The following is a 22,361-nucleotide window of genomic DNA, read 5'->3' on the forward strand; positions in this document are numbered from 1 at the left end:
TTAAAGCTTTGTGTCGTGTGAAACATCTGGATAGAGTGTGTGCATGTGTGCGTGTGTGTTTCTTAGTGCATTTACAGCACACATGGAATTTGAAATGTATTTGTATGTATGTGTGTGTGTGTGTGCTTGTGTGTGTCAATGTCTCTTCAGATCCTCCAGATCATCCTGGTACACTGAAGGCTACGACAGCGACCGTGTCGTCCAGAAGTGTGTCACACCCCTCCAGCACCCAGCAACAGCAGCATCAGCAGCAGCCTCAGTTGTTCAGCCAGCCCCCTCAGACCCTGCCCAAGCCTCTCCCTCCTCCGCAACCCTCCCAGCCCCTCACACCACCCCAGCCCAGGCCTCAGCCCCAGCCCCAGCCCCAGACCCAGACCCAGACCCAGACCCATTCCCAACCATTCACCCAGTCTTATCCTCAAACTCAACCAAAATCCCAAACCTTCATCCAGCCTCTGCCCAAGCCTTACTCCCATATTGCCCCCCAAAGCCAGGCCAAACCTTCCAACCATCCTCCAGCTCCCCCACAGACCCTGCCCAAGCCCCAGTCCTTTCCCCAGTCCCTGGTTAAGTCCCAGTCCTTGTCCCTTGAGCACAGTGAAGACTTTGCCAGACCAAGATTCCACACTGATTTGCTGTCGCCTACTGACTCTGGGGACGAATTATCAGATAGCATGTCGGCCAAACAGATGTCTATCAAAGAGAGGTCAGTCTGCAGAAGGTGCTTGCTTAGAACTATGGATAATGGCTGTATGGTGTGGTATGTGATAAAGGATAACAGTCTTAGACCCTTCCAAAATTCAACAGCATTTTCATCTGAAACAAATTCATCTCACAATACAGTCTTTCAAAGGCACAAACAAAAGTTGCATGAGATTGAAAACAGAGTTTGATGTCTGGCTTCTTCTGCAAGTGGTTATACTGATGTTTTATCACGGCTTATGAAGAATCATTTGTGCGTTGTGTAAGGCGTGGTGACTGAGACTCCTTTCACGTGTCCTTGTGGAATATAGGTCTTGTTTCACCCACTTACCTTTATTTAGGTGAAGGGGAGTTATTTTCGGACGTGATGCATTTTCCCTCAGCCCTACGATGAGGTGGAAGGGAGAGCAGCTGTCTCCAGAAATCCTAAGAGATTTTTGAGGTTTAAAAGATGTTGCTCTCATTTCGGCTGTTAACTTTAATGCCGGACATGTTTTTTTCCACACCATGCTTGAATTTACATGAATCCAACCTATTTACATGTAGTCCTCTGTGTCTCTAGAAGCCGAAGGGACTATATTTACACAGCTATTGGTCTTACTAGTGTGTTCTGTAAAAACGGGTCATGTAGAGTCAGGTGGCAGAGCGGTTAGGGAAGCGGCCTTGTAATCAGATGGTTGCTGGTTCGATCCCCGGCTCTGCCAGATGACGTTGTGTCCTTGGGTAAGGCACTTCACCCTACTTGCCTCGGGGGAATGTCCCTGTACTTACTGTAAGTCGCTCTGGATAAGAGCGTCTGCTAAATGACTAAATGTAAATGTACCAGATATGATATATACAGTACTATTAGAATAGTCAGATCAGTTGTACCCGACTGTTTATACCACTTTCATAATAGTTAACAATAGTTTATAATACTTTACTTGGTCCTGCACGTCGTCCTGTTTGTCCGTCAAAAGTCTGCACTATTACCCTCATAGAATTTGTACTACGTTATGTGTCTAGCGTTTAGAACTAAGACTGTGTGTGTCCATTGATCAGACTGGCTTTGCTGAAGAAGAGTGGTGAGGAGGACTGGAGGAACAGGATCAATAAGAAGCAGGAGGTGGTCCAGGTGGCAGGGACCGAGCAGCACACACAGCTCTGGGAAGTGGAGCAGTCCTACAAGAAGAAGGTGAGCCTCGCCCACACCGTACACCTCCAGGACTGCAAGCTGGATGTGTTGACATGCTTGCAATGTTCCAGAAACAAGGACTGTGCTGCTCTGTAGTTTGAGCACCGTCCAACTTCAAACCCTCATCCTCAACCCTTGATTAGTGCTGTTGAGCTCCAATGCCTAACAGTACGGTGGCATGCTTCAACTTAACAAGACGTATGACTTGTGACATCACCACCAATTACCCAATCAAGAACTGCACGTCTGACAAGAGGTCTCTAACCAATCGTGACGGACCAAACCAACCTAGATATATATTATATATACTTAAGATTAATAGATATTCACATATTATAATAAAAATACATAAGAATGTATCATTAGTTACATAGTTTGTAACTTTTTTCTACAAATTATATTAATATTTTTAATTCATTCTATTAAAACTGAAATAACACACTCACTAAAGTGTCCAGAAAGTCATCTTGTGATCTCTGGCCTTGTTGGGGTTTGGTATTCAGCCCTCTTGCTGAGTGCTCTTTCAGTCGTCCCCCCCGTCCCCCCCCCCCCGCCCCTACAACTCTTATGTCCCATCTGCTGTAGACTCCTGTGTCCAGATCCATGCAAACATAGGTTGCAGCAGCATATGGGCCAGTCTCCCAAAGGAATTAGCAGTCTGGGGTCTGGAGAAATCTACTTTAGGCTGTTATAAATGCAAACTGTACTCTCAGCAGATTAGGTTTCATCCCAAACTAAAAGATAATGACTCATGGAAAGCTCAATTTACAAAATCGTAGCAGTATTGTTTGATGTACAATGTCCTGGGAATTTTTGTCAAAGCAGTCTGTTCTGTAAGAAATATTTCAGCATTGCATCAGCTCTTAGTACAAAAGCAGAAAATCTTGGGAAGATTTTTTTTTTGTCTATTTCAAATTGATTAAGTTATCATTTCACCATACTATACTTTCTGTGCACACGATTGATACTATACTCTGGGTCATATCAGGCTATATATATAGAGCAGCTGTAATGTCAGTCACATCTGACAAAATGGTGCATGAAATGTAATGAAGCCTACACCGTTCTGTAAATGTGGTACGTCTGGGTGGTACTGGTCACATCTGACTGTCTGGTGCCCCTCTTCCCTCCGTTTGGACTTGTATAGGAGGACGCGGTGGTCATTCATGAGTACACCGCTGTGTCTGACCAACTGTGGGTAAGCCCTGACGATATTTTCTCACACCAACAGTCGTCCTAATGGCTTCGAATGAGACATGTCGTACCTTGTCCCCATTAGCTTTGTGTGGGGCTATCTGCCTCGACCAGACTACTGGTCACTTCTTCGTACTGGTTGTGCACTGTACTGATGTTTGGTGGCTGGTGGATGCTTTGGCGGTGCTTTGCTTGTTTTCTGAGCTTTCTCACACTTGGCTGGTTTGGAAGTCAACATGTACACAGTTGATTGGGATGTATTTTCTGCCACTACTTGCCTTTGTGTACAAAACCTGCCCTTTTAGTGGTTTTGAAATGGTAAATATGTAATAAATATGTTGTGGAATCTAAAACGTAAGATAATGGTAGCTAAGCCATAACCCACAATATCTATAGGAAGTGCTTTTATTTCTAAGTATACAATCCAACATTGGGATACAGGATTGACCTGAATTAGAGAGTAGTCCACAACCACAGTGAATGTACTCTATACACTAGCATTAGCATCATCCATTAGCTCTTTCTTTACCATTAGTGCAAGTATCAGACTGAACTAAAAGCTTGACTGCATGCCTTTGAATTTTATGTGAAAAACTATGGGAGACTTTGTTTCTCTGTTTTCCCTTGTGAACTGGAAGAATGTCGCTTTTATTTTGTTGTGTACTTAAACTTCAAAATGAACCATTTCTGTCAGATAAGGGAACATAATCTGATGTTGTAATGTACTGCAGCCCATGTGAAATATGATTTGTATCAAGCTGGATACAAAACTAAATTGGTTGCATTAAACAGCCCCAGTCCATCATCTGGTTTGATCTGGTTTGAGATTGTATTGCTGCCCTCCCCGCCCCGCCCCCCTACCTCATTCCCCTCTCGTCCTCTACTTGCATGCTCATCCCGTCTTCCTCTACACCTCCCATCCTTCCACTTATCCAGTCACTCTGTTCTCAGGAGCCTGTCTTCTCCTCCACCTATGCTCCTCCTATCTCCCTTGGTCATAAGTGTCAGTATATTGACCCTCATAGTCAGGTAAGGATGGAAACCTGCGTGCGGGAATGTGCTTTCTGTATAATCTGGTTTGATGCCCTCAAACCCCCTTGGTGCCCACCCACTGGTTGTACAGGCGATGTCCAGTTTCTTCCTGGTTTTGAACAGTTGTCTAATTGCAATGTGTCTGCAACTGATTCTGTCGGTTGGTGTTCTCAAGTAGAATATGTGAGTTGGCCATATGCAGTGCTACGTTTCTGCTCTACGTATTCTTCCTCGGTGTGTGGTGTGTTGGTATTAAAAAGCAGTGTGGTGATGACGTTACAGTAACATTACTGACAGTACGGTACGGTAATGTTCAACGTACAAATACCACAGATTGGTTGGACACCTTTTTCAACAAAATGACATTTTTCACAAAAACATTCTTTTTTGTGGGTGTTTTTCCTCTGTGTGTTTGTGTGTGGGTGTGTATGCCCAGAGGATGGGAGGGGAGATTGAGGCCCAGATGTCCATCGAAGAAAGGAAGCAGATGATCTCCACCAGAGAGGAGGCCTGGATGTCCAAAGGCAAAGGAGTGGCCAACGATTCCAATCAGTACACTGTGGCAGCACGCATGGTCAAGAAAGGTCAGGACCCGGATCATTCCGGGACTGTTATGGTCCTTTCGCATGATCTGCTTTTCACACAGTAGCAGAAGAAACAGTTTGTGTCATGACCCTGTGTGTGTGTGTGTGTGTGTGTGTGTGTGTGTGTGTGTGTGTGTGTGTGTGTGTGTGTGTGTGTGTGTGTGCGTGCATGTGTGTGACCTCAGGGCTGGCTGCCTCTTCCTCAGTTATCAGTCCTATCCTGTCTCCTGTCACCACCAAGCTCAGGAGCAGTGTACCCGCCATCAACAAACCCCAGGATGGTGAGATTCACATGTTACTCCAGTGAACAGAAACAAATCCCATATAGTGTATGTTATCTGTGGGAACAAATCAAATGCTTAGTCATTGATCATTGCAACCATGGTCTAAGCAACTATGTTCAGTGCAGTTTGTTGGCAAGTACCTAAGGGCTGATAATAAAGCTGCCTTTTTACAATGTCTTGTTAGTTATCAATTGTGATTTTCTAACTAGAAATTGAAGCCAAACCAGAGATGGAGTCTGATAAAAAGCTGGATAAATTGGAGAGCTTCTTAGGACGTCTGAACAGTAAAGGTTGGTGTTAACAAGTTTTCCTCATCTCCACCTAATATGGCGGTTCTTCACACTTCATAATCCTGTATTCCCATGGATATGATCTTATCTTATATGATATTATCTCATCTTATCTTCATTAGATAAATGATGGTAACAAAATTGTTGTAACACAACAAATTACACACAGTTGTACATACTTGTACATACTGTATATCTGAAATAGGACCCCTTTCTGACTCAGAGACCGTTTTGTATCAACTAAATGATGACATTCTTGTCGTGTTTCAGTGGCAGGTCTTCAGGAGACAACTCTGACGGTGACGGAGAAGGCGGTGAAAGAGGTCATGAAGCTGGACGATGAGATCTTCTCCAAGTTTTACCGTCACGTGGCAGACTTCCCCCGTATGCCCAGCAGGATCGACATGGACCAGGACTTTGACGCCATCTTTGGCACTCAGGCACCCAAGTAAGCAGAAGACTTACAGTAAACCTATTTGATGTCTTAGGGTGGAAAAACCACTTCCCAACTCCCCGAAGATACGTTTGCTGTGAATAAACATGATCCAAAATTAGTATTTGGTTATGGAACAACAGCGCTCCACAGCGCTCCAAATATTTTCTTCTTCTTCATTGAGCCCAACATGACAGACTTCTTCACTCTTTACCCCCCCCCCCCCCCACAGGTTAACCTCGGCCATGGTGCAGCACAGGCGTGCAGTGCGCCCCTCCAGGAACGTCCAGTCCTCTAAGAACCCTGTGAAGATGCTGGCGGCCCGGCAGGACATCCGCCACGAGTACACGGAGCAGAGGCTCAACGTGGGCCTGCTGGAGAGCAAGAGGATGAAGGCAGAGAAGAGTGAGCCAACCACCTGCTTCCACATGCAGAAGCTGACTCTGGCCCTGCAGGCCATACCTTCACTGTCACCTACTGTCATATAATACACTTTGCACGTAATACATACAAAGGCTTGCACACAAGCAACAAGCATGGCAGAGTTACTTGCCAATGCAAGGTTACCAACCGATGTGTACAGTGTAGAAATAGTGCTGTGTTTATAATGAGGTTAATGACTGTGTGCTTGATGTTGGTCCCGTGTGCACCTCCTGTGTCTCAGTGAGTAAGACGTCCGAGTTCTCAGACGCGGCTCTCGCAGGCCTGGCCAGTCAGGAGAACTTCAGCAACGTGAGTCTGCGTAGTGTCAACATCTCAGAGCAGATGTCCAACAACAGCGCCGTGCCTTACAAGAACCTCATGCTGATGCAGGTCAAAGGTTAGTCCTACTGCATGGCTCCAATGTATAACCCTAACACATACTAACCTGTACCATAACATACCACACAGTACCAAACTATTAGGCTATACTGCATTAAAAAGGTATCAGGGTGTAACAGAATGTGCAGTCCCAGTACACTAAACCGTATCAAACTGTATTATGATATATTTTACTAAATTGTACCATATGGTGCAATATAATACTTTATAATGACACACTAAACTGTTCAGTTTCATACCATGCCACATTAATACGTATTAAACTGCACTGGACTATCTATAGCCCGTGAATATAGCTTTGATCAGTCAGGGACTAGGCGAAGCTTGGACATTTAAATAACAAGCACATGTCCCAACAGAGTTGTATGAAAGTATTACGTCAGAAGTCATTTGTGAGATTAAAACAGGTTGTGTTTTTAAAAGTACATGCGTCTTTGTGGTAGATTTGCTTTATAATTTCAGTTGCAAATGTCAGTCCTTGACTTGGCTTTGCTGAGGAAGAGATGGATTATCCATCAGATACTGTAGGAGTCTGGTTTGTGTGAGTGTGTGAGTGTGTTTGTGTTGAATGAAGGTCTTGTCTCTTTCCCACTGTCATTCAGTCTCTCTGCTAGAGAGCACGAGAGATTAAGGACAGCCACGTGGTACAGATGGATACGGAAGTTGATTACCAGTCCGAAAAAGAGGAATGTGGTTAATAAGTCCAGTTTACCAAGCTTAATCATGTTTACTTGGCAAAATCTGATTTAACATATAATCAGGTCGGCCATGCGTAGTAGGAGGGCGCACTGTGAACCTGAGAACTCACAGATAGTCTTCTCAGCACACAGAGAACCGGGAATACACAAAGCAACGTCTACACATGCAGTATACACACACACACACACACACACACGTACAGTACACTTAAACATAGTGATTTCCATTCTAGATGCACACAGAAACACACACACATTTCCTCTGACACATAAAGCCGCAGCTGCATATTCCTCACATAAATCCAGCCAAGATCCAAAGAGAGCCAAACAGCCTGGATTTACAAAGATCTGAAGGATCACAAGGATCAACATTTTAGTTTTTTTTTTAAACGGCAACATTTCACATTTAGTTTTAAAACCATCCCTCCATTGTGAAATCCTAGTATTTTTTCAGGACAACTGCACCTAGCGTTAGAGTACATGTGAGTTGAAAGCTACAGTTCTCTGAGCCATCACATCAACAGCTATTCTATTGATGAACTTATTGCAAAACCTGGTGTGACCTTGTTTGCTGTTCTCTTGTGAACGAGTTGAGCCCATGTCTAATCAAAAACTGGTTCTGCCAGGTCGCCGACACGTCCAGACCAGACTAGTGGAGCCAAGAGTCTCTTCCCTGAACAGCGGAGACTGTTTCCTCCTGGTTACTCCCCAGCACTGCTTTGTCTGGATGGGAGAGTTCTCCAACGTCATCGAGAGAGCCAAAGTGAGTGACCTCTGCTGGCACAGTATGTTCATTCAGTACTTTCTGGATTAAGTCCCCTGTGTTTTAATCTCCCTGATTGATGATATTTGCTGTAATTTGGGTTTACGAGATCAAGGGGATCAAGCTGGAAGAGTTGATATTATTAACATTTGGGGGGAGAAGATTTCCAAGTTGGGACTTTGGGTCATTTATGTGACGATAGCTTCAGAAACTAACTGAAAACGAAAGAACATTAAGACTGACAAACACATGAACATCTAAGAACTAGCATGCAAACATACCAATTAAACCTAGACCCACATGCCCACAAACTGCTTTGTCTGTGGTGATTGAGAGTGTTATCTCTTCCTTAGCAAACATATACTTGCCTGCAATCCTCTTTGGAGAGCAGCTTGTCTTGACTTTGAAAAATAGGTTATTTTCAATTTCACACAATATGCATTTATGTAAAAATACAACTCACAACTACAGGTACTTTATCAAGACAATACAAGATTTAACACCAGATTTATGTGTGATTGTGTGTTTGTGTGTCCTAGGCCTCAGAGCTGGCAGCGTTTATCCAGACTAAGAGGGACCTGGGCTGCAGAGCAAGCCAGATCCAGACCATCGAGGAGGGGGTCAACCCCCAGGGTCCTGCTGCCCAGGAGTTCTGGAAGATTCTAGGGGGACAGGCCACTTACCAGTGTAAGAGACTCGGGAATTCCTATCTGATGTTGTCATTAAATGTGCTTTTAGACTGTAAGTCTTTGTGCATACCTACTGTGTGTTTATGTGTGCATGCAGTATCTGTGCACGTGTATCACGTATCTGTGTTCACATGTGCGTGTGCTTGTTTGTGTGCGTACCCCTACAGCGGCGGGCCCTCCAGAGGAGGATGAACAGTTTGAGAGCGCCATTGTGGAGACCAACTGTATCTTCCGCCTGCTGGATGACAAGCTCGTCCCCGACGACGACGAGTGGGGGAAGGTCCCTCGCTGCACTCTGCTGGAGCCAAAAGAGGTAGGTTGTTTTCATGAATGGGGTTACCCCACACAGTTAGACTGACTATCTCATTTGTTTCTGAATATGTAAAAAAACGTTGGACAATTTATAGCTACCTGATTCGAACATTAATATAATTTCTGATGAAAGCTGCATTCTTTTTTAAGTACTTACCTACAGTAAAGTACTCTTGGAGATGTCAGAATGTTCAATATTCACATGGAAGACTGCTATTTATGATTTCAAAACGCTTCTGGTGAATGCATCATTGCACCGCAACTGATGCTCGAGCTGGCTCAGTTGGTCCGGAACTCAAAACAGGAACGAACGTTGTGCCGCCCTGCAGGTGCTGGTGTTTGACTTTGGCAGCGAGGTGTACGTGTGGCACGGCAAGGAGGTGACGCTGGCGCAGAGGAAGGTGGCCTTCCAGCTGGCCAAGCACCTGTGGAACGGCACCTTCGACTACACCTGCTGCGACATCAACCCCCTGGACCCGGGAGGGTGCAATACACTCATTCCTAGGCAAGCTAGCACACATACACACATACATATGGGCTACAAGCTAGCACACATACACACATACATATGGGCTACAAGCTGGCACACAGACACACATACATATGGGCTACAAGCTAGCACACAGACACACATACATATGGGCTACAAGCTGGCACACAGACACACATACATATGGGCTACAAGCTGGCACACAGACACACATACATATGGGCTACAAGCTAGCACACATACACACATACATATGGGCTACAAGCTAGCACACATACACACATACATATGGGCTACAAGCTAGCACACATACACACATACATATGGGCTACAAGCTGGCACACATACACACATACATATGGGCTACAAGCTGGCACACATACACACATACATATGGGCTACAAGCTAGCACACATACACACATATATATGGGCTACAAGCTGGCACACATACACACATACATATGGGCTACAAGCTGGCACACATACACACATACATATGGGCTACAAGCTGGCACACATACACACATACATATGGGCTACAAGCTAGCACACATACACACATACATATGGGCTACAAGCTAGCACACATACACACATACATATGGGCTACAAGCTAGCACACATACACACATACATATGGGCTACAAGCTAGCACACATACACACATACATATGGGCTACAAGCTGGCACACATACACACATACATATGGGCTACAAGCTAGCACACATACACACATACATATGGGCTACAAGCTAGCACACATACACACATACATATGGGCTACAAGCTAGCACACATACACACATACATATGGGCTACAAGCTGGCACACAGACACACATACATATGGGCTACAAGCTAGCACACATACACACACAATGTGTACAGTATCAATGTACAGTATACAGTAGCAATGCTATTGTATACCATATGAAATAGTCTAGCCAAATCTTGGCAGATACATTACTGTATCTGCCAATATATTTTACGTGGAATATCCTATTTTAAGTAGGCCCATGCACAAGCTCACTTTTCACTTTGAAAATATGGGAGGATAATCTTAACAGTATATTTCAACAATGCCTACAGTATGCAGTGTTTATTGAAGGACTTTTTCCTTTTAGGTTCATTCAATTTTGTTATTTCAATGTTTGTTTTGTTCTTTCAATGCCCAAACTTTGTATGAATGTGTGTTTGTGTGTTTAGGAAGGGTCAGGGCCGTCCTGACTGGGCAATATTCGGCAGGCTAACTGAGCACAATGAGACAACCCTGTTCAAAGAGAAGTTTCTAGACTGGACAGACACTCAGAAGCCAACACCAAAGAATGGCAACGAACAAGTCGGTGAACAGAAAGTATGTCTTCCTCTCTCTACCAACGCATAGTTGACATTTTATACCTTTGTCTCTTGCTGCAAACTCCACAGTATGTTTCCATACATGATATTCCCCCTCTCCACCCTCCCACCCTCCCTCCCTCCCTCCCTCTCTCCCTACCTACCTCCCTCCCTCCCTCCTCTCTCTCTCTCTCTCTCTCTCTCTCTCTCTCTCTCTCTCTCTCTCTCTCTCTCTCTCTCTCTCTCTCTCTCCCCCTCCCCCCCCTCCCTCCCCCCCTCCCCCCCTCCCTCCCTCCCTCCCTTTCTCCCTCCCTCCCTCAGGAGCCTGGCGGGCGGGAGTGCAGGCCGTACGACGCCACCCTCATGCTCCCCGTGCTGCAGGCGGCTGTCAGCACCGTGCTGGACGGCGTCAACGTGGGGCGGGGCCGCGGGCAGGTGGAGGGCGAGGACAGCCTCAGAACGCTGGAGGTCAGCACGGTGTCCGTGGACGTGTGGCACATCCTGGAGTTCGACTACAGCCGCCTGCCACGCCAGAGCATCGGCCAGTTCCACGAGGGCGACGCCTACGTGGTCAAGTGGAAGTACATGGTGAGCGCCGCAGGTCAGTATGGGTCCGGTCAGCACGTGCCTTCACCACATATAGTCCACGGACGTCAATAAATGCAGCACAACTTCCACGGTGCAGTTTGCTACCGTGGAAGCAGTTTCTTACCTGGTCTACATCCCATTTTCTCCACATCTACTTGAGCGCTATTAATAAACACCTGGATCGAAAACAACGGCAGTTTCTTGAATATGTGCGTGTGTGTCTGACACAGTTGGAAGGAGGCAGAACCCTGAGGCGAGAAGCGCAGGTCCCGGTAAAGAGAAGTGCTCCTACTTCTTCTGGCAAGGCAGGAACTCCACGGTTAGCGAGAAAGGAACGTCTGCGCTGATGACCGTGGAGCTGGATGAGGAGAGAGGCGCACAGGTACACATACACAGCTACAGGTCCTGCTATCAAATGATTCCGTTTTATAGCTACAGTTGCTTTATTTCTCATCTCATTTATAAAACAATTCCGTTTTATTGAAGCGATAAAAACTGGACACAAATCTATACTCTGTTCTAAAAGAATTTTACCACAGCTATAAACTATAAACACAGTTATACTAATTGATCAACTTTGAAACACTGTTAGAACGACGCACTTCCTTGATGTCCTGTTCTACCCAGCATGCACCATTTTATATATATATATAATACATATATTTATATGTCCATTTGGAGAAGCATCTGCTACGTAAACAAATGTAAAACGAAGAGCCATTTACCACATTTCGAGTGCAACCCTGTTTGTGGTAACAGGTGCAGGTCCAGCAAGGGAAGGAGCCCCCGTGTTTCCTGCAGAGTTTCAACGGGGGGATGATCATCCATTCTGGGAAGAGAGAGGAGGAAGAGGAGAACGCGCAGAGTAAGTAACACTCTAGACACAGCTGCCTCACCAATCCAGGTGCACGTTACAGGGGTTGGATACCGTCCATCTGCTCAGTAGCACAACTGAGAAACGGTCCAGGATGATGTCCTGTAAATTAAAGGAGCTTCCAGCAGGGGGGTCCAGCTCTAAAGCTACGTGCGTCGACCACCTGTTTTCATGTCGATTGTTCCTCGTGTGCGTTTTAGGTGAGTGGCGCCTTTACTGCGTCCGCGGCGAGGTCCCCGTCGAGGGCCACCTGCTGGAGGTGGCGTGTCACTGCAGCAGCCTGCGTTCTCGGACCTCCATGATCCTCCTGAACGTCACCAAGGCCATCCTGTACCTGTGGCACGGCTGCAAGTCTCAGCCGCACACGCACACCGTGGGACGCACTGCTGCACAGAGGATCAAGGAACAGTGAGTTCAGGAGGAATCATCAAGAGATGATTCATGTCCCTCTCCCGCACTCATCACAGATTTCGGTCCAGACTGAAAACATGCATGCGTGTTCCGCGACCACACTGTCACCAATCACGTCACACCACACCGTTTGTTTAGGAAGGGTGGATGGATGCAGTCTTTTCTTAAGCTGTGAAGCATCCTTTACATAGCTTTAAGCATGATATTTTTTTTACTTTCGAGAATGCCACCACCTGTAAGGATGGGGTATAATTTGTGTCTGTCGTTCCCAAGATGTCCGCTAGAGGCGGGGCTCCACAGCAGCAGCAAGGTGACCATCCACGAGTGTGAAGAGGGGGCGGAGCCTGTGGGCTTCTGGGAAGCGCTTGGGAGGAAGGACAGGAAGGCGTATGACTGCATGCTGCAAGGTACTGTACACTGGCCCACTCAGAGGCAGCGCATTAACACAGGGTCATCAACCAAATCCCTCACATAGGCAACATTTGAGTTTGAGTGGAAACGGATGATCTGCTGTAACACGGCTCTACATGAGCTATCAACGCGCCTGTGGAAATGCAGCTGCAGGTCCATGTCGTTCATCTCCTGAATCGAAATGAAGGGTGACACAGCCACGCAGGGGCCTTCAAAAATTTCTCGTTTTCCAAGGTGGCGTCTTTTGTTTTTTTCAGATCCGGGCAAGTTCAACTTCACCCCCCGGCTGTTCCAGCTGAGCAGCACCTCAGGGGAGTTTGTAGCGACGGAGTTCTTCCACCTCTACCGAGCGCCCGACCTGGTCAGCTCTCTGCCCTTCCTCCAGGAGGACCTCTACAACACCCCGCAGCCTGGTGAGGAACTACTGGACACACACGCTTCACGCAGATCCAACACCATCTTCCTGTATCGCTCATCGACCGTCTCCAAAGCCACACCTAGAAACGTTGACGTTTTTAAAAGGGAAATGGACGGGGGAACCTTCCTTTTGTGACATCACTTCGTCTTCCCTGTGCTAGCTCTGTTCTTGGTGGACAACTTCCACGAGGTGTACCTGTGGCAGGGCTGGTGGCCTCAGGACAGCGAGAGCCCCGGCTCGGCGCGCATCCGCTGGGATGCAGACAGGAAGTGTGCAATGGAGACCGTGTTACAGTACTGCAGAGGTAAGGCACTGCGCGGTGAGGTCACAGTCTGCTTTTATTAATTAGCAAGTTGCTTGTGTGGCTCATGTGGACTGTTTGGATACAGAAAGCATTGATCAGTGCTTGTTTTTCTGCTCCGACAGAGAAGAATGAGAAGAAGCCTCAGAAGTCTTATCTGATTCATGCTGGTCTGGAACCCCTCACCTTCACCAACATGTTCCCCAGCTGGGAGCACAGGGAGGACATTGCTGAGATCACCGAGAGGGTGAGCCTTGTGCACACACACTTTCTAACAAACACGCACAAACACTTCATGGCTCCCTTTAGAAACCCAACCATACACATACACACTCAATGCTCAGACACACGCATTTAAGCAAACAGTCGTCATACACAAAAAGATACACACACACTCAGTTATTATGAGTGATTCAATGAATGTCACTGTCATGTATTTTGTGCACTGGAAGTCACTTTTGTGTGTGTGTCCAGGAGGCAGAGGTGTGTAACCAGATCATTCTGGTGGAGGATGTGCTCGCCAGGCTGTGCCAGAACACCTATGACCTGTCAGTGCTGCTGGCACGCCCTCTCCCTGAGGGAGTCGACCCCCTCCGACTGGAGATCTACCTATCAGACCAGGATTTTGAGGTGAGGCCACGCCCCTCGAGGGGCCGGTACTCTGCCGTCCTTTCTTTGTTCAAAGTCCAAGATCTTGCAGAGCCGTCATTACTTTCATGTACTTGTAAATGTTACATGGGTTATGAATCTCCAATCTAACTCGTCATTTTAACATTTCAGACTGGTTTATAGGGAAACTAAGGTAAGGTAAGTCATACTATATGAGGCCTTGACTTTTCTTCTGGTCAGGATTGGTCAACTCCTGGTCTTGTTTATGGTGAATGAACACGGTCACTGGTCTTACCTCCTCTCCAGCACACGTCCTCTTCACCTATCCCCTCTGTTACTTCATTTTCTCTCTGGATTGCCTTGCTTGTTTGCCCACTTCTTCTACACCAATCCTCTCTGTACACCTTGGCAGGACATTCAATCACCCTCTCTCTCTTTCTTTGCAGCATTGTATCGAGTAGATAATTTCAGCTTTTGTATACTGTGGTTAATGGTTTCACCCACTGAACTGAATATAACAGCAGCATTTGACATGAAGCGTACCCAATGTTCCCATGGAATGCCACACTGCCTGTCTCAATGAACAAAATAAAAAAGAAAGATTCAAAGGATAATTAACTCCTCTTCCTCTCGACCTCCTTGCAGAAAGCGCTGGAAATGAAGAGAGAGGAGTACGAAGGACTCCCAGGGTGGAAGCAAGTGAACTTAAAGAAAGCCAAAGGACTGTTTTAGGAAACGTTGATGATGGTTTGTGGATGGGACTTTTAAGATGGAAGGGGCCCCAGCCCTCCAATCTTTCCTTGTTGTGTGGTTTATTAAACACACCAGCTCAGGGACTGACTCTGAGTGGGATGGGGGGTGGGAGACTGGGGCCATAGTATGCTAAGGTGAACAAGCTTCAGAACCGCGGTTTACCTTTCAGCAGTGTAATAACGTAGGGAAATTGGCTGTGCGTGACATTGTATACAAGTTGCTTTGATCAGGTGCACACCTGAATCTCATTTGCGCAGATTTCCAACAGTCGTTTAACTGTGTGTGTTCTGTAACAGTCTACTACAAGCACTTAAGTCATTGGTCACAGCGTGGAATTGTGAGAAGAAGAAAAAAAATGTGTTGATAACCCGGTGGTGCGATTATGCTGTGTGTGTTTGTAAAGTATGAATTTCTATTTATGTAAAACAAAACTTGTAGGATGACTTGTTCATTGTGTTCACATGAAAGTGTTGTGTATCATGTTTTTAAACGTGTTTTCCTTGTGTCTATGGTGTCTCAAAGGGGTCATAAAGTATGTACCTTTTCTTTCACTGGGCTTCAGTGATGGTACCAGTTAGTACGACACCCCCCCACCCCAAGCAATGACTGTGGATGTATTTTAAAGGCATGGTTGGTGAGAAAGAGAGATACTTGATGAATCTGAATGTATAGTGCCTTGCTTCTATGTACAGTTTATATACATAAAATCTAGTCTGCATTTCAAAGACATTCTTTGTGATAAAAGAAATAGTTAATAAACCATGAAAACAAAACTATAAACATATTAGTTGTGTTGAATTATGACATGAAATCCTGTATTTATTGATGAATTCCTCTCCGAAACAATATCAACCGTGTTAGATATCAAGGATCAGATGTGTGTTTAGCACATTTACCAGGTTGGTATGTATCAGCGGCCTAAACTGCCTTTCCTAAAGTCCACCAGGTGGCGCTATGAGAGCACACGCCCACTGGTCAGTGATGTATTGATTCCTGAGCCATCTTTGTCCATAAAAGGACATAAGACTTCCATGTCATCCCTTCATCGGGGATTGTATCCAGTCACCAAAATGGCTTAATGTCATAACAGGTGTCATTAGAGAGTTGACTCATTTCTGTGTATTGCACTGTCCATTAGATGAGGGTTCATTTTCACAGGTATGTACATTTTGACGTTCATATTTAATTTAGCAGACACTTTTATTCAAAGCAAATACAAACAAATGGTGCAGTTATAAAGTACAACTGAAAATAATTTAATGCGACAGTAAACAGCACACTACTGGGAACTTTGCTCTAAGATGGAGGTCTTCTTTACAGTATCAATGTAGAACATCAAGAGCAGTATACATTTTTGTGTGTTTGCAAGAGGTGTCACATTTTAGGTCATCTTTGACAGGTCCTTATTCACACGTTTGACATTTGACTTTGAATGTCTATGAGGCTCTATTGTGAAATACCAGACCTGATCTCTCTCCAAATTGTCTGTTTTTATTTCTAACTGTTTTGCCTCAAAATGCACACAACCACCTAGGCTTGACATTTTACAAATCAAACAAGTACTGTGCAATATTTATTTACAATGAAGCATACAGTATATGGCCAAATCCAGCAACCATTAATGTTTGAACAGCCTCGTCTAGTCTGCTAAGCAACACCCCTGAATGTAACTCAGTCAGGAGTGATGCACCTGGGTTCTTTATCATCTCTGGTATAAATTCATCTGGTAAAGCTTCTGTAACCAGATAGCTACTCATCATGTCTTGTTTAGTCATTTATCTTGATTTACATCATATCCATTTAACAGAAATAGATACCTGACAAAACAGCTTCTAAATTGTGATCTTGACTTAGATTGACACAACTCAATCCGTCACCAAAGGCACACACAGTCAAATGACCCATGTCCAGCAATGCTTGTTCAAGCCATACGTAAACCGTCCCTTTGCCCCAGCATGCAACATTGCCTCATGGGAGTATGTCTGGGAAGATGGAAGGGTGTCAACACCCTCACACAGATGTTATCCTAACGACCACCTCAGAGTCCCTGTCCTGGCTGAGAGTGCGTCGGGAAGCCAGAGGAGGGCAGCAGAGGGTCAAGGGGGGGAGACAGAGAAAAGCCCACAGCTGTGGGGGTCCTAGCTGGGTAATGGGTTGCAAAGGCCCTACAGACCCCATGATAGCTAGGGGAAGCCGGAGTGTTCTGTGTACCAATGCGGTCTCTGCCCTAGCAGCCTCCTCCATGTCTGCTGCCTTGTCGTAGTTCTGGACGTCCCAGTGGAGGTTGACCGCTCGCCAGCGCATGAGGACATTGTGCACCGCTGGGCCCTCGTGGACAATCAGACCTGTGAACACACACACACAAAATGGATTGTTCTTAGATTCAATTTTGGTATTGGATCTATAAAAACGTGAAATCTGTTCAAGCTAATACATTGAGCTCCTCTATACATTTCCGAGTTGTAACGCAAAAAGCTCTACTCAGAGCAGAACATGCCGCTACACATATGATCTTTACTTTCTCATGTCCACAGAGGGAATAGCAAACTTTACCCCCCCCCCCCCCACAAAAAAGAACCTTTAATGATTCCCACATGATGCATATTCCACGTATGCAGAGGCTATGCTATTCCACCTATGCTCCCCCCACTTACCACCCATGCACTGCCCCCAAAGAATGTGAGAATGACCTGCTCGCATTTCCCACGTGGTGTGTGCAGAGACTGCCTCCCACGTCTAAATGAAAAGGCCCGTAGCTAATCCTCACCGATACAGACGAGATCCATGACAGCGTACATGGCATAGCAGATCTGGAAAAGGACGTCCCTGCGCTGCCACGCGGCCTGAGGACTGAGGCCTGACCACAGCAGCCAGGAGATACTGGCCACCAGGAACAGAGAGCCCAGGAACACAGCAATGATCTGGACCTTCTCCACCAGTGTGATAGTGATGGCCTGCCACTATGGGAGACATGAGGTTTGAATGAGATCAGGCAGCAGCACATGAGCCATAGGTTGTGTGTTTTGACATTAATACATTGAGATAATCAACCAGTTTATAGATTTCAACATAATTAGACCAATATTATTATGTTTGGATAGCAGCCGTGCATAGTCAACTAAATCAGCAGTCTAAGACAGAATATCTAGTGCATTCATAATAACATTGACCACAGCTACCTTTAAGCTACACACACACATCTACATATCCTGCCCTAGCTGCACCCATTTCTATGACACTTAACATTTCCTTTGATCTTAAATGGATCCTAAAACAGGGTCATGCACAGTAGACATGCTTAACGCAGCTATTTTTCAAAGTATCTCAATTAAGTGAATATTGGAAATGACCAAGTCTGTAACCCCTCGCCTTCAGCTTACCTGTCCTGGTCTCTTCATATGGATGGCGATGACATCAAAGCGGTAAGAACACAGTTCACAGGTCCAACAGCCTCTCTCGCTGATCCACTTGAACAAGCATTGCTGGTGAGTGTAGCGGACCGAACCATCACAGCGGCAGGGATTCAGAAGGTCCCCCTTAAAGCAAACATGTCAAAGGTCAGGAGGACAAAGGCTCAAAGAAGTAGGAAGTGAGTACACAGGATACAAAACATGATTAAGGCTGAGTAAATGTCTATAAAATGGAATTGAACAATTTATCTCCATCTCTCAAGTTCGGGAAGCTCAGTGAATAGGTCAATTCAGGCGAGGGGTATGGGGTCAACTGATACACTGATCACATTGAGTGATTTTCCAAGTACAATTGCTTTGTTTCGGGTGTTGTACAGAAATCAGTGACCTATCGAAAACTGTGACCAGGGGTCGCTGTTCTAATGGCTTGCTACTGCACTACAGTACTTAAGGGGTTCTGAAATTGGCAGGAAACAACATTTAGCATAACTGTGATGTTCTGTTGGCCAATATGGCCCAAGAGACAAGCCTTTATTTATAGTCATTTATAGTCATTTAAGAATGACTTACATGGTAGGATATTTGTGTTGCATTGGACATGTCTACAAAAAATAGTAAGTAGCTCACAACATTTGCTATATCACCACCATCTGGCCTGTAGGCAGTGGGGCATTGTTGCTAAAGATTTAAGATATTGTTAAGTGACAAACTAAATATAATTTCTAATTATTGGTGTTTATAGATACAACAGAGTGGTGAGGTTTGAAACACCACCTTCACCTCTTTATCACCTGCATGTTGAATAGTTCATTCCCGCAAAATGAATGACGTCGTGCTTCTTTGAGGATTTCAAAGATTCCACAATCATGAACAAAGCAAGATGCCAAAGGCAGCAAGCAAGTCTGAATGCCCGGTCAACTTTTCATGGCAATTAAGTAATTGGCTTTCATACAGAATGATGTTTTAAACTACAAGTAAAGCAGTAGTATGTAGAAGTACGCACATTTTTACTCCGTTTTTCATTGGTCTTCCAACGTCTGTAGCCGCTGTCCGTGGTGCTGACCAACAAACTTGCGAGCATCAAATTACACAGTAGAGGCTATTGCATCTAACTAGTTTGACTAGTAGGCAACTTAACCTACCTGATCTGCACCCTGGAAGCATATTCGGCAACTTGGAGCTAGGATGCTACACTCACTGCTGCAGTTTGAGTGCATCGTTTGTTTCCTCTCTTCCCAGGTCGTCCTTTTTTCATCAGACGTGCCCTCCTTGCCATTCTTGGCCACATTGTTTTGGCTATGCGTCCGTCTGATAACAATACCTTGAGAATTGTGACTGGCATGTCCTGTATTCTCCTGGATCGTCTCCGCGGACTGACTGTGTCCTTCGGTATCAGCGCCTCCCCGTGGTTCACCCACTGTCTGTTGGCAAACTGGACCCGCCTCTCCATCTTCTACGGTCATAATAACATAAAGTCCAAATAAAACGACATAAATGATTACTAGAGGTAATGGGGGAAAGACAATCCGTTTAGTAGGCTACTAGAGTTAGAACGCTTGTGTTTGCATGATAAAAAAAACAACAACGCTGAAACTAGAAACATCCAGTGTTGACCGGTAAATCCAAATTATGAGGTTATGATGGCAGTTTGACAAAGTTGTCGGTTATCTTGTCTCTGCCCGTGATGCAGGTCGTGAAGAAGGCCAGCTGCGTTTGGAAAATAACATTCCCTAACAGACAGTCTGGTTGTGATGGAAGAGACTCCCTGAAGACACCAAAGAGCTTGAAACGTAAATGTTCTCCTACCTATTTGGCGTTTCCAAGGAAACTGAGAATTTGATAAACGGACGATAAACTTTCGAGTCACTGACATGGGGCAATAGCAACCCATCGAAAATTATGCCTTATTGCACTGTCGCCAAAAGCAAACATTGCAATATGATTAATAGACGAATAAACGATTGCTTTGGGGTATGGGGTATAGGGCAATGTGCACAGATGAGATGCCTGCAACGACGACATACGCTTCAGGCTAAAGGTGTCTCGTGCCATTGTAAATGGTAGCATTTTAAGGTTCCCTTTTTTTTTTACAATAGCTACCATCCTGGCTACCATTTGCTATGATGAAATTGAAGTTTGATTAATTGATTAAGATGCAAGGTAGGCTATTGGTATACAAATACAAATATATAAATGAAATGTGAAATTTTACTAGGTCAGGGACAAACCAAAGTGAATCCCATTACTAACAAAATGCCAAACAGACAAACAGTAACATCAGCATACTTTGCTAAATGGACTTATATTCTGCAGAATATGCCAACTAAGTCTTTCTATGACAAGTTAGAGCCTTTGATAGCAATTTGTCTGAGGTTGTTTTTTCCAAGCGGAATCTGCTATTTTTTGAGGATGTGTAGCGCCTTCCAAGGAGTGGCAGTAATGGATACTAATGCAACAAAGGAAATTACCACTCATGTCCAATCACTACCTACAAGTCCCAGATCAATACCAGGCTCCGGAGGCACTGGGGGAGATTGGGGGAAGAGGATGAAGGGGGTTTCTGGTAAAAAAATAAATTAAAAAAAATCAGTGTCAAATATTGTGGTTACCTTAAAGACTCAACATTCTTCAGATCCACATAGAACCATTATTAGATTAGAATCCCAGCGATTTAATGCTGATGAACTTAATGAATTGAAGGGCAGTGAGCTGAACAATGTGTATTTTAGCATACTGTAGGGTTGACCGAGGGCAAAAGTTACAGGGCTCACCCCAAACATCTAAGATTACAACAATCACAATAAAGATTGAGGTTGATGACATGTAGGCTACACTGTTTGCGATCTGTTAGGTACTGCTACTGGTACCTGGTTAAAGGGAAAGGCTAACTCTCACCATCTACTAATTTAGCAGCTTTCATTTCTATAAACTTATCAATGTCATCTAGAGCTAAAATATGGGCATATGTCAGTATTGGTGATAGTAGACTATGCTTTGGCATAGCTGCTGGGGTTAGGGACCATTATAACAGTAGAGATTGACCCCCAACTGAACACAAAGGCACAAATAAGAATGATGCAAGAGGGAATTAAAAACCAGGAAGGGAGGGCTACCGTAAAGTTAGGTCAATCTGATATATGAGAGATTGTTTGGCCTATTGTATGTGTTTGGCCAGCTGCAATGTTTCCCAAACATTAGAGTAGCCAGAGTAGCCTAGCCTGTCTGTCTCACGCTTAAAAACTAGGGACAAAACCCCTTTTACTAATATTGAATTATAGATAAATAATTACATTAAATTCTACAATGGAATGGGTCCAGTGCCAGAACAACCAACGTGTCATAGGCCAGATACTTCAGTGTTGACTGTACATTTGAGCAAGACATTAAAATCGCCTCTGATTACTTAATTGTGGATATGGTGCCTTGCAGACATCTCCACTATCTTAATGTCCTTGAAATCAATTAGCTTTTCCCCCCTGCATGCTAGTCTGTTGGGCTTCCTCTCTTGCCTACGTGTGAGTTGTCAAGTGTACCGAGTGCTACAGACAGAGTGCCCTAAACCTAAATCCATTCAGCCACAAACACACTCTGGATCTTTTATAAAGGAAGTAGAAAGCCTGCCAAGAAGACAGAGAGGACCACAGACAAATGGACAGTGAGCTCATTACAGGGGCTGATGTGCATCCTCTCTCTCTGCAGCAGGGCTTTTCATTACATCATTGCTTCAGAACCAGAAAGAACGATTCAAAGATTCATAACACAGTGGGTGCAGTCTATTGGTC

General features: G+C 45.0%; 2 protein-coding genes across 2 annotated transcripts in view; one reads left to right on the forward strand and one right to left on the reverse strand.

Annotated features, from left to right (window-relative positions):
• Positions 1-15,894, forward strand: part of svilb (supervillin b) — a 30,701-nt gene extending 14,807 nt beyond the window's left edge. The window contains exons 18-42 of the mRNA XM_062481538.1: positions 151-706; positions 1,744-1,876; positions 3,024-3,074; positions 4,022-4,099; positions 4,539-4,686; positions 4,872-4,967; positions 5,180-5,260; positions 5,531-5,708; positions 5,926-6,098; positions 6,358-6,513; positions 7,840-7,976; positions 8,516-8,663; positions 8,833-8,978; positions 9,307-9,482; positions 10,676-10,823; positions 11,126-11,405; positions 11,623-11,774; positions 12,152-12,257; positions 12,467-12,674; positions 12,951-13,084; positions 13,346-13,501; positions 13,667-13,810; positions 13,933-14,054; positions 14,282-14,437; positions 15,062-15,894. Of these exons, the coding sequence (XP_062337522.1) occupies positions 151-706; positions 1,744-1,876; positions 3,024-3,074; positions 4,022-4,099; positions 4,539-4,686; positions 4,872-4,967; positions 5,180-5,260; positions 5,531-5,708; positions 5,926-6,098; positions 6,358-6,513; positions 7,840-7,976; positions 8,516-8,663; positions 8,833-8,978; positions 9,307-9,482; positions 10,676-10,823; positions 11,126-11,405; positions 11,623-11,774; positions 12,152-12,257; positions 12,467-12,674; positions 12,951-13,084; positions 13,346-13,501; positions 13,667-13,810; positions 13,933-14,054; positions 14,282-14,437; positions 15,062-15,148 (3,950 nt within the window). The 3' untranslated portion in view covers positions 15,149-15,894. The remainder of the gene's footprint in view (positions 1-150; positions 707-1,743; positions 1,877-3,023; positions 3,075-4,021; positions 4,100-4,538; positions 4,687-4,871; positions 4,968-5,179; positions 5,261-5,530; positions 5,709-5,925; positions 6,099-6,357; positions 6,514-7,839; positions 7,977-8,515; positions 8,664-8,832; positions 8,979-9,306; positions 9,483-10,675; positions 10,824-11,125; positions 11,406-11,622; positions 11,775-12,151; positions 12,258-12,466; positions 12,675-12,950; positions 13,085-13,345; positions 13,502-13,666; positions 13,811-13,932; positions 14,055-14,281; positions 14,438-15,061) is intronic.
• Positions 15,895-16,068: 174 nt separating this feature from the next.
• Positions 16,069-20,477, reverse strand: marchf11 (membrane-associated ring finger (C3HC4) 11). Its single transcript, XM_062482296.1, has 4 exons — positions 19,722-20,477; positions 18,550-18,705; positions 17,937-18,129; positions 16,069-17,514 (listed from the first exon to the last, which is right to left on the reverse strand). The coding sequence occupies exons 1-4, from the start codon at positions 20,040-20,042 to the stop codon at positions 17,180-17,182; spliced, it is 1,005 nt and encodes a 334-aa protein (XP_062338280.1). The 5' UTR covers positions 20,043-20,477; the 3' UTR covers positions 16,069-17,179.
• Between the last annotated feature and the right edge of the window lie 1,884 nt (positions 20,478-22,361).

Source organism: Osmerus eperlanus, chromosome 16, assembly GCF_963692335.1.
Source record: "Osmerus eperlanus chromosome 16, fOsmEpe2.1, whole genome shotgun sequence".
Classification (NCBI taxonomy): Eukaryota; Metazoa; Chordata; class Actinopteri; order Osmeriformes; family Osmeridae; genus Osmerus; species Osmerus eperlanus.

Coding starts and splice junctions, on each gene's coding strand:
- marchf11 (XM_062482296.1), bottom strand. CDS start 20,042: ATGACCGTAGAAGATGGAGAGGCGGGTCCAGTTTGCCAACAGACAGTG. Junction 18,706..19,721: donor GCTTCCAGGGTGCAGATCAG/GTAGGTTAAGTT, acceptor GTTTGCTTTAAG/GGGGACCTTCTGAATCCCTG. Junction 17,515..17,936: donor CATGGATCTCGTCTGTATCG/GTGAGGATTAGC, acceptor GTGTGTTCACAG/GTCTGATTGTCCACGAGGGC.